The 12426-nt window shown below is 37.1% G+C and overlaps 1 protein-coding gene across 3 annotated transcripts in view; it reads right to left on the reverse strand.

Annotated features, from left to right (window-relative positions):
• Vps37a (VPS37A subunit of ESCRT-I) overlaps positions 1 to 12426 on the reverse strand; it is a 31404-nt gene that overhangs the window by 7373 nt on the left and 11605 nt on the right. For 2 of the 3 annotated variants that reach the window (XM_057752458.1, XM_057752457.1), the window contains exons 2-5: positions 8792 to 8866; positions 7295 to 7409; positions 6499 to 6599; positions 145 to 370 (exon numbers count right to left, since the gene is read on the reverse strand). In XM_057752458.1, the coding sequence (XP_057608441.1) occupies positions 145 to 370; positions 6499 to 6599; positions 7295 to 7409; positions 8792 to 8866 (517 nt within the window). The remainder of the gene's footprint in view (positions 1 to 144; positions 371 to 6498; positions 6600 to 7294; positions 7410 to 8791; positions 8867 to 12426) is intronic. The other variant, XM_057752459.1, reaches the window with a different exon arrangement.

The raw sequence follows: 12426 nt of genomic DNA on the forward strand, positions 1-12426 counted from the left end.
ACCTTTTTGAGTTCTTTACTTGGGATGAAAAAGTATGATTTAATCTTTTATTTCATACCTTTCTCAGTAAATGGACATAACACATGCTAGCTGACTGAACACCTATTTCACAGGCACAAAATACAGACTCCTAAAGATACCAACCGGTGCTGAAGATTCTGTCGTGGGAACAGGTAATGGCAGACTTGAAAGGATGCCAAATGAAGGAGCCACTGGCTTGGCTGCGGTATAACTTGTGGTTGAAGAAGAAACAGTGTCAGCTACAGACAAAGATGCGATATTCCTATTAGCTTCTTGTGGAGGATATGGAGGAAGAAATGGAAAACCTTGAGCAGGGTAAGGAGGCATTCCACCTGGATTACTATACAGGCTGAAGAAAGAAAGAGAAGATCATTAGGTAGAGTAAAACTATCACTAAATTGCCCTAAATAACAAGGGTCATGCATTTCCACATAAGGAAATTTCCTTGGGCAAGTGATTTTATTTATTTTTTTAATATTTATTTACTTATTATGTATACAATATTCTGTGCGTATGCCTGCAGGCCAGAAGAGGGCACCAGACCTCATTACAGATGGTTGTGAGCCACCATGTGGTTGCTGGAAACTGAACTCAGGACCTTTGGAAGAACAGGCAATGCTCTTAACCTCTGACCCATCTCTCCAGCCCCGGGCAAGTGGTTTTATAATTAAATTATATAAATTATAAACTATAAGCACCTCAAAAATAAAGTATGGTTCCTATGAAAAGGAGGAAGAATGCTCTAGAAAGCAAACAATCCATTTGCTCTCTGTAAAAGTCACATATAGCATTATTGAGTTTTCATACTCCAATGATATAATTTAGTTTTGTTTCTTTATTCAGAGCATTTTATCCAGAATATTTATACAAGTGGGTGTTGCTAAGTAGCTTTTGGTTTTGGGCAAAATCTACCTTAAAGTTAGACTTTTGCTAGAGATCTTGAAATAAAAATTAAATATATACATGAGCTACTAAAATATTAGAAACATTACAAACGGATTCATATGTAAACACAAATGTATATTTTAAAGAGTAACAAGTCATTATTTACTTGGAACTTAATCAGAAAGTAATTCAGTTAATATTTGTTTTAGCAAAATGTTTTAAAATGAACATCTTTCCTCCCATAAATGTGAGAAGAGGCTGGCCAGCTTCAATGGCCCACACCTGTAATCCCAGCACTAGGGAGGTAGAAGCAAGCAAATTTCTATGAGTCCAAGACCATCCTGTCTGCAAAGAGTTCTAGACTACAGGGCTACATAGGGAGATCTTATCTCAAAACAAACAATAAATTGAGAAGAAATCAAATTATAAAAGAGTCAGGAGTACTGCAGGCATAAATAAACACTGAAAAATGCAAACATCTGAGCTAATAGTAAGTCAATCAATCAGTCATTCTCTTATGAAAGAAAAGAGATTGATGGGAATATTCTGGAGATGATACTAAATACTAACTACTAAAACTTTATACTTTATATTGGTATATTTTTGTAGGACTACTATAATTTCATTTAATGATAGAAATTAACCTGAGTTGGACATTTTATTAGAAGAAAACATCCTTTACGAATTTTGAAGTATTCTCTAATGAAAAATTTGCAAGAATAGAAAGAAAATAATCTGAAAACAAAGAGATATTACTTCTTTCACACAGCAAAAATGAATTACAGAACCTTAATTATTAATTAAAAATTAAAGCACAGCACTGGTGAATGGCTAGAAAGATTTTGAAATAAATACAAAATGCCGAAAAAGTTATTAAGGCTTGAAGTAGAAACAAAGTTGAAAAACAGTGTGTGGTCACATTTGGCAAAAACAAAAAAAAAAAAGTCAAGAGCTCACATTTATAATAAGATAGAAACTAATAGATCAAGAATTAGATACAGTTTTTAAAATCTCGAACTAAAAGAAATCTTTGGAATGTTTCAACCTTGAAGTGGGAAAAGTATAAAAGGATTCTGTAATTCTAAATTCAAAAGTTATAAAGAAAAAATAATGACAAATTTTACACTAACAAAAACAAAACAAGCTGGGCGATGATGGTGCACACCTCTAACCCCAGCACTTGGGTGGCAGAGGCAGGCAGATCTCTGTGAGTTCAAGAAGACCAGCCTGGTCTACAGAGTGAGTTCCAGGCCAGCTAGGGCTGTTACACAGAGAAATCCTGTCTCGAAAAACCAAAACCAAAGCGAACCAAACCAAAACAACAGGCCCAATACAATACAAAAAAGGTCAGTGGTTGAATATATCCCAGCAAGCCCAAAGTTCTGGGCTTGCTATCCCCAGCACCACCAACAAGCTAACTAACATAAATCAAAGCAAAAGTCAAATCAGTTGAAAGTCATATCACACACTGAAGGGCAATTTCTCTAATACATAACAAATTTCTAACAACTTTACGGCAAGTGGATGACATAAAATTAAGCATCTTAAAAATAGGAAGTGATGCTCAATTTAGCTGTTGAATAACAAAATAAATTTTAAAAACTTTTTTTATGCTTACAAAATGGGCAATGATCTATTGTGACAATATGCCATACCTGAAATGGAGATAGATAAATGAGCATTTTGTTTGTGTGTGTTTGTGTGTGTTGCTTCCAGTAAGGTTGCTGAGAGACAATGCTTTTAACATTTTTAGAAGTTGTTTTCCTTACTGGACAGTTGCTAAAGCACTGCCTGCCCGCTTCTGAAAACCACTGTTAACAACTCTCAAAGGAGCTTGAATTTTGCTTTTCTTAAGACTTAGGGAAAAAAGAATAGGAGACAGGATTTTAAACCACAGGAAGTGTTGTCTCTGGTACATTTAGCAGGTCTTTAATTCATCTCTGTCCTGTCACATGAATTACAGTCAGCAAAGCCAGGAAGTACCTTCAACACTGTACAGAAAGTTTCATACAGATCATCTAATTCTCTGGGTGTAGTTTCTCTTGCAAGAAACAATGGTTAACTTTCCAAACATATGAAGCTCCCTTCGGATGATCACATTCAAAAGTCCACCAGGCACCAGCCAACTGTCTCTTTGTGCTTTCAGTCTTTCACTTGTTCATGAGAGCACTTCTCGTTTTCACTGCTGCTTGGCTCAAACTCTCCCCCATACTTCAGATTTTCTTTTCTGGGGGCAGGGGGAGTAAGAATTTCATTTCCAGGTGCTCTCCCCCAAAAGCTCTATTGGCTACAGATTGTAAAACTTATGAACTAAAATAACTAGGCTGGTGTTAAAGGCTTATAATCCTACTTACCCAGAGGTTGAAACAGGAAGAACTGTGAGTTGAAGACTAGCCTGAGTAACAGTGTGTCACTGTCTCAAAATTTAAAAACAGGTAGAAGCTAGGAATTCAACCCTTAGCCTGGCTAGCTTGGTTCATAGTTTGAGTCTCGGTGCCATACCCTCCCAGAAAATACTTCATGAGTTATGACAAAAAATAACAGTTAGAAAAAGTTAAGACAGTTTCAGAGATTCAAGATTTATATTGGAAGATAAATTTTGAGACTTAAAAATTGATAAAGTTTTAATATGCCCTCACAGTAGATAATTAGTACATTTCAAATTCAAATTTTAGGTTGTGTAATCTGTATTCTATGTATTCTAGACTCTCCAAGAGCATTAGATTCCGATCTCATTTACTGTATCTGATGGATAGCATGACAACTTATGCTGACACTCCTAGCACCCATTTAAGAGCTGGGCATAGAAACACACATCTGCAACCCCAGTATGAAGGATGGGTAGGAGATAGAGACAAGAAGATCCCTGGAAGTCACTGGCCAGCCTGCCTAGCCAATTGATGAGCTCAAGGTTAAGCGAGAAACTTCGTAGCAAAAAAATAAGATGAGCAGTCAAGGAAGAGATCTGAATAGAAGACATATGATATCAACCTCTTGCCCCCACATATATATCCTCAAGTACTTGCATGTACACATGCATACAAACTAAAAAATATATATCTAGTGCCATTTTAATTTCTAATCTTTTACAACTTCTAAATTTAATCTATGTCACTCTGAACCTTCATACAAATGCATCTTATTACTGGTCTTTTATAATATGGTAATTATTTTATGGGCCTCTGCGTTTTCATTTTAGTAAGTTAATGTATTAATTTCATCTCACACTTTTCTCCTTCCTTCCTATCACCCTTCTCTCACCTTTCCAATTGAATCTAGAGCCTCATATATCCATGACAAAACTATATTTGGCTGAATCACTAGATCATGGTATGCATCCAATAGAAGGATGATCCAAAAGCAAAATCAATTACCAAATTTTATTCCATGGTCAGTCCACAAAGCAAAACAACGGCTCTATCAAAGCAGTGAGCCCAGTTGGATTTTAGAATCCCTGTTTTCCCTCATTATGGGTAGAGTAGTCTACAGTGGTCTACCATTGCATGCTAGATATACGTGAGGTAACAACCTTGTCATTTTAATCTACCCTTCTTCCGTTTAAAAGATGTTCTTAAGGAACACAGCTGAAAACCCTCCTCTATACCTCTATATGAGTGTGAGCCTCTTATAAAATAAACTGTGGGAGTTCTTGTGTGAGACACTGCATATAGGATACAGGTGAATTTTTGTGATCAGAGATGTGTCAGACTATATATTTTTAAAATAGCTACAAATCTGCAAGATTTCCAGAGCACACTTCCCACAAACATATGGTTTCTTAAATTCTGCCACACTAGTGAGAGATGGAGTCTATTTCTTCTTCTTTTTTTTTTCTTCAGCCTGAATGTACTTAAAATGCAGCAGAAATGATGATGTGCAATACTCACAGCTATATCTAAACAGGAAGTACATCTTCTATTTGGCTGGTCCAACCTCTCTCCATGTGGCATGCTGTGAGAAAACTCAGACTGCCTTAAATGGTAATAGCTCATAGCCTCCACTACAGTCTTGGTAGCTGGCTAACAAAAACTGCCAGACAAGAGAATTAAATGAGTTTTCATATTATTCAATTGCACTTTCTTCTTCTTCTTCTTCTTCTTCTTCTTCTTCTTCTTCTTCTTCTTCTTCTTCTTCTTCTTCTTCTTCTTCTTCTTCTTCTTCTTCTTCTCCCTCCTCCTCCTCCTTCTCTTCTATCTATCTATCTATCTATCTATCTATCTATCTATCTATCTATCTATCTATCTATCTATCTATCTATCTATCTATTGAGATATGGTTTCTCTGTGTAGCCCTGGCTGTCCTGAAACTCACTCTGTAGACCCGGCTGGCCTCAAACTCAGAGATCCATTTGTCTATGCCTCCTGAGTGCTGGAACTAAAGTGTGTACCACTACCACCCGGCCTCAATTATACTTCTTAAAGCCAAGTCAACTAATGGAAAAAGTAGAATAGTTGCCACTAACACCTAACTGAACTATAGGTTCATATAGAAAAATGTCTAAGCATGGTGGAATAGGCCTATAATTCTAGCTACCCAGGAAACCAAGACAGAGATGACAACTTTAAGCTCTGCTGGTCACATTGCAAGTTCCAAGAAAGTCTAGGAAATAGAGTGTGACCCTGTTTTAAAATTTAAGATTAAAATATGCTGGGGATGGCTTTCTGTGGCCCTGCTTGACATGTTCAAGGCCACAGGTTCAGGCCTCAAATCCCTAAAGACACACACTTTACTTTTTTTTTTTTTTGGTTTTTCGAGACAGGGTTTCTCTGTAGCTTTGGTGCCCGTCCTGGAACTAGCTCTTGTAGACCAGGCTGGCCTCGAATTCCCAGAGATCCGCCTGCCTCTGCCTCCCGAGTGCTGTACACTTTACTATTTTAAGGACAAGTTCTAGTATGATTTGTTGTTCATGTTAATGCTCTATTCAGGAAATTATTGGAAGACAGTAGATGAAGAAACTAGGAGACAACCTTTTTTAAAAAGAGAAATAAAACTCAAGAAACAAATAACCTAATATATGAAAACAACAAAGGAAAGCTTGGAGAACAAAACAGGGGGAAGCTACTGAATGAGATCTGTGTGACAGAGATGGGGTGTAACAAACAAGGAAAACAGTGGGGGGGGCACAAACAAACAAAAACAACCAACTAAACACAGAACCTAGAGATTACCTGCCTGATAGACATGAACAAAAGTGAGCTAAAAAAAAAATACTTGGCTCAGCAATTGCTAATATTTAAGAGTCATGTGACAAACATACCAAATAGACTTATGTAGCAATCATGATATAATAAGAGGAGAATGGAAATTTTGTGGCAGATAAAACCCTCATCTATTACAGTAAGAGGTCAATAGGTAATAGCCAAAATGAAATTCAAGAACAGTCCCATGAGCCTATTGTTAAAAGACGGTGGGTAAATAATCAACTACATGAGAAATACACAGCCCCCTCTGAAAACTTTGGCCTTATGGGCATGAAGGTGAGTGTGTGGCAATCAGAAGACTGTCTTTGTTTTGAACATCAATTCCCTTAAACTATATTTTAATTATGATAAATGAAAACATGTTAAAGTTACATACTATAAATATACTTACTATGGAAATGCTGTTGAAGTAGGAGCTAAAACTGGAGGATTCTTCCAGAACTCATCCAAAAGACTTTGAATAATTTTTCCAAGATCTGAATGCATTGTAAACTGAAAGTAACAGTATTACATAATGATAAAAACCCTCTCAAAACACAAAATTTCATGGGAATAAATGTCATTTGAAATCTTAACCAATGTCTGCAGCTAAGAATAACTAGGAAAGAGGGCTGGAGTCGATGGCTCAGTGGGTAATGTTTTGCAGACAACCCAGGTTCAGTTCCTAGTACCTACAAGGCAACTCACAACCTATGTAACCCCAGATCTAGATGATGTGACACTCTCCTCTGACTCTGTGGGCACTGTATACATGTGGTGCACTTACATGTAGGCACAACATTAATACACATAAAATTAAAATAAGGAAAAAATAAAGAAGCAAAGAACAGTGTGTCAACATACTAACAATAATGATTTACAACAGTTTCCTATAGAATCAATACTATAAATATTTGGTAATTAAAAAATCAGGTTAAAAGTCTATTCAATCAATAATGAAGCTTCCCACACTTCACACTTTCTAGTAACTTGATTGTCAGAGGTAAATACTCAGGGAATTTAAGCTGCAACGTGTCACATTATCAACCACATTGTATCCAGAACTTCAAGTCATAGGCTTAAGTAAGCAGTATTGTCTAAGGAAACCAATTTCAAAATAAAAATTTTATTACACTTCAGATTTCTAGAGCAATAAAAATGTAATAAATGGGTAGGTTAATCTGATATAAACTATAGCATATACATACATTGCTTACTAATGGAGAGGTAACATACAATCCTTGATTATCCATTAAGTGATGTCTTATTGGTGGATAAACACTAATCACTGGTTTTTCCTGAGGAAATTGTGGAGGAAGCAATCTAGACACACAAAACACACACAAATGAAAAATTACAACATGTAACCATAATCCTAAAACAAAGTTATTTAAAAGCAAATTAAATTTTCACATTGTCTTATATGGATTAATTTTTAGTAACACATGCTTTATTATAAATATTGAGCAAACTGAAGATATATGAAAGGCTATATTCTGGCAATAACACAGTAATTGAATACAAGAGATTCTGTTTACCATGGAATATGGGCTCCATGCATTACAGAAAAGTCTTTTTAGCATGTCAATGAATTGATTTCAAAGCTAATATAACTTGCTGAATAAAAATCTCAGCTAAAACATAGATTGTACACCTGTACAGCAAATCATGCAAAACCCTGCCTGACTATTTAGTGGATTATGGCTCTGGCCATGTGTTCATGTGCATGTGTGCGTGCACGTGTGTGTGTGAAATCCTGCCTGCAGCAGCCTGGGCATGCACACACTACACTACAGAGGAAAGGGTGAGGAGCAAGTACTAGGACTACACTACTGTGCTTGTCACCAAGCTTCGCTCATCTGAGTCCTAAGCGCTGCGCTAACGCCTCTCCTCACACTGGTGTAAATCATGTGGGCTTAAGACTAAAAAGCTCTTAATTCAAAAGCCAAAAATGTAATCTTTTTTAAGTACTACAAAATTAAGATTAGTTTATGAAATATTTTAAATAGAAGTGTGTTAAATCCAAAACTTTGTTTCTTAAATTTTGAAAATTCAGAATGTTTCCCTTTAGGCTTTTCTGCTTATATACTGGTTAAGGAAAGTACTTCTTGACAACATTATCAAAATTGGATTTTGTTGGACTCTCCTCCCTACATCTACCTAGGCACTGGATGGGAAATTAATTCATTTATATAGTTAAAGTTCATTTTTGTTATTTGTTTTTGTTTTTATAGGTCAAGATTTTTAATTTTTTTAAAAAGAGGCAATAAGTGGCCTTTGGAACCCATGAGTTCACGTTACATTATTTATTATGACTCTGTAATATATCCTAATTTGTAAGGCTTCTATATAGATTCACAAAGCTCATACTTGTCAAGTTAATGTATTTTAATTCTTGCCAGAGATACATGTTTATCCTTAGATTTGTTCAGAGAACAAGTATTTTATAAGGCCTCCTATGTCCATGTGTTAAGCAATAAACCACAAAGTTTTTATTTCACTAAGCTGAGCACTATTTTATGTTATAGTTACTATGAATAAGTTCATTTAAACAGCTTATATCTGATATTAAGAGTCAAGACAAAAAAGTTAGCTCCTATTACATGAAATATAGATTACAACTCTGTTCACACAATATTATTGTCTAGCTACTAAGACATAAAATTAAAACCTAGTACACAAAAATAGAAAAGAATTTTACTTACATATTAATGTTAATTGTTAGGTTGTTTACTGTGAATGGCAATCTGTATTCTACATCTTTTTGTATTTCAGCTATACTGTAAAAGGAAAAGTAGAAAAGATATAAAAAGAGATCAATGCTATAAAAAACTGTTACTATAAAAACCAAATGTTAAATGCTATAGTCTACAATTTTTTAAATTCTAATCACAGCATTTGGATAGCTGATATAAGTTGTATCTAGAGAGAGAATTACTATAGTTGGAAAGACTTATCAAATATGCAGGCAATAATATTCTGAAATATCCAGATTATTATTATTGTTATTATTATCCAAAGGGTAAGGGAAGGATGCTAAGGAAAACATATAAGGAAAACTCAGAACAATCTCAGATTGATTTAATATAATTTTATCCAACTCATCATTAGTAGAAGCAACTAGAAGCCTTCTGGGTAATCTATGTCAACAAGTAGCTGAGTTCTGGTAACTGTGCCACTATCCAGCTTTACAGGTAGCTGGGGATGACTGGATCTGAAGAACTTAAACGGAGCAGTCCCAATGAGTGTCTCTTTAAATGGTGACATAATGGCTCCTCACTGCTTTCCACCTTTCCTCTTCTTCCCCAAAGGAGCCTGATTTTATTCTGGGTAGCCATATGCTATAGCCATACTCTTTCTTATTACTAGCTGTTGTTAAAGACTTTATGTCCCAGCCAATGAAAACATAGGTTAGTAGTGGGGTGGATTTCCAGGGAAGCCGCTTACAGTGGAATCCCAACTACTAGCTCTTTCTGCCTTTCTTGCCTTCTTCCTACTTCCTGTCTGGACGCCAGGCTTGCATAGTAACAGCCACTTTGAGGCATCCTATTAGTGAGTAGAAGGCACTACAAAGCAATGAAGTAACTAGCTAGGGTCTTTGATAAGTATGAAATCACTTTTGGTTTTTGTTTGCTTGTTTGTTTTGTCTTCTTTGAGATAAGTCTTATTATAAGTAACCTTGACTGACCTGGAACTCCCAATGTAGCCTAGGCTGGTCTTGACCTTAGAGAAGTCCATTTGCCTCTGCTCTAAATACTGGGATTAAAGACAAGAGTCACCATGGCTTAAATTTCAAAATAAACTTTTGTCTTGTTTGAGCTACTACTTTGGGAGTCTTTGTTAATGCTATCAGAGCAGAGTCCCAAAATAAAGCCGTTATAATCTGACATCCTATAAACTAAATCAACTATGGAGCCTCTGGGAGCTCACTCGAAATGTTAACATTCATAATGGTTCTAAGGGGAACATGCAAAGTAGTCCTCATTAGTTGATATAATAGAGGCCATTTAGTATTCATTAGTCTTTGAAAGGTCTAGCAAATATATATTTCTGTTATTTTATTCCTTTTAGTTATTTCAAACTAATAGTTTTACAAAGTTTCTTTATTTTCCTCATTTTTGGACTAGTGTATTTTCTAGCCATCAATAAAAACCTAGCCTCTCAAATATACAAATCTTATGTATTTTGAAATGTTCCTAAGTGTTGGTGTCTCAGTTGTAAAGCACCAGCATGACTAAGTCAATTTATAAAAGAAAGCATTTAAATGTGGTCTTGTTCACAGTTTCAGTGGGCTGGCCCTTGTCAACATGGCAGGGAGTACAGTAGCAGGCAGGCATTAGCTTTAGCTGATGAGCTGACAGTATGAAAGCTAACATAAAGGATGAAGCTTCCAGGTCATAGTCAACTTGATTTTTCCTTGCTCTATGACTCAAGTATACAGTGTCTTAAGCAACAGGGACTGGGAACCAGGGTGATCCAATGCTTTTCCTAATGCCCTGATACGTGGAGAAGAAATGTAGTTCCTTGTCTAAAACCAGGAATATGCTTGGCAAGGCTAGTAATGGCCTGAAGCCAGGGCCTTGGGGGGACAGTAACTTCTGATCCTGGGAACTTAAATCCTCCCCCAAAAGAGCTAAAGTTATCAATCCTCAGGCCACTGTGTGCTCAGTCTGTGCACACTTGAGATATCCTGAATTCCTTTTTAAACTACATTCCTTGATTAGCTTCCTGCTGACTTCCTCCCACTGTATGATAGCTTTCTGCTGATTCTGACCCATTTCCCCCTGCAAACTGTATATAAGATGCTGTACTTCTTGCATAAGGCATCAGCTTATGCAAGGCCTCCTGACCCCAACTTTCTTGTCTTCTTTATTTTTCATCCCAGGACCACCAGGTCACAGACTTGTCACTGATGAACAGGCTGCCGGTTCAGGCTCATAGGTCCTTACCATCTATTATGGTTAGAAAAGCAATCATCAATCCTGTCCATCTGTGAACGCTGCATGCTAAAATAATGACTGGCTGGTCAGTTTGTGCACTGCTGCAACAGTGGCACAAACATAATGGGAAAACCCACTACTTCCTGAATGAGTTTACAGCACTCTCCACAACACAATACCCATACAGAGGACCACTACAGAGATGAGAATCTGCAGCTAAACAGGTCACAGATCTAGGGGAGAACAGTTAAGTGACACAGAAGTAAAATCCTAATGACTTAGTATTATATGCATGTCAGGAGCCATTTTCCCAAAGACTATAGCAGGGACCGTTGTCCTGGGGATGTTTGTGGAGAGCCCCACACCCCAACTGTATTGAGAACTGTTTGTTGGCAGAGCCCACCCCACACCCAACTATCTTGAGGGCTATCTGTTAGCGGAACCCGCCCCACATCCCAACTATCTAGAGAATTGTTTCTGGTTGGAATCACAAAAGGAACTATTCCACTTGCATAGAGAACGCTAGGTGTGTCAACTCGCGACCAACTGGTGACCAAGTGTCACTCGTGACCATTGCTGCCCCGGCAAGATCCCTTTCTGCCTTTGCCATGCCCCTGCCCCCATCCCAAGCCAAATTCCTCATTCAAGGGCTATATAAGTCACAACCATTTTACTAATAAAGGGAGGCTTTGACAAGAGAATTTTGCTTGGCCTCGTTCTTCTTTCCCGCCCATGTCTTTTTCAGATAGCGCCTTTTCGGGACCCTGGAATAACTGACCCGCTGGGCGGGTTACATATGCATAGATTGATGCATCTCTCAAGCTTCATCAGGAAAACTTCTATTTACAATACATAGTGATTAACAAAGAGACCAACAACTGACCAAGGTACAGAGAGTGAGAGACTAAGGAATGTTCAACCCTAAATGGAACATCTGTATCAAATCCTCTCAAGGTTCAGAGATCATTGTTTAAGAGAAGTAAGAAACACTGTTAAGAGTCAGAGGTGGTTAATAAATACAAGGAAGCAATATCCTCCAGACATGGAAAGGCAGCTGTACATATGAACTCAAAGTAATTGTGACAAATGCACAAACCACATGTAAGTTTAAATCAGACCAAATACGAGCATGAAGAGGGGAGGTGGACACCAAGCCCTGCCCCTCCTTGAGGAACTACTGGCAACTGTCACCTCTTGGTCAACTATGCTCTGGTGGAAGGCCACACATCTGAGGGGATATGCAGATAGCACAAATTCGATTTAATGTGGAAATTTGAAAAAAAAAAAAGCACAAAGTTGAGTGGGTAGAGAAGGGGAATAGACCTGCAAGTATGGAGAAAATAAGCATGATCGAAATACACTGTATGGAACTCTCAAGTACTAAAATAGGAACAGCTAAG

The sequence above is a fragment of the Chionomys nivalis genome, chromosome 20 (assembly GCF_950005125.1).
Source record: "Chionomys nivalis chromosome 20, mChiNiv1.1, whole genome shotgun sequence".
NCBI lineage: Eukaryota > Metazoa > Chordata > Mammalia > Rodentia > Cricetidae > Chionomys > Chionomys nivalis.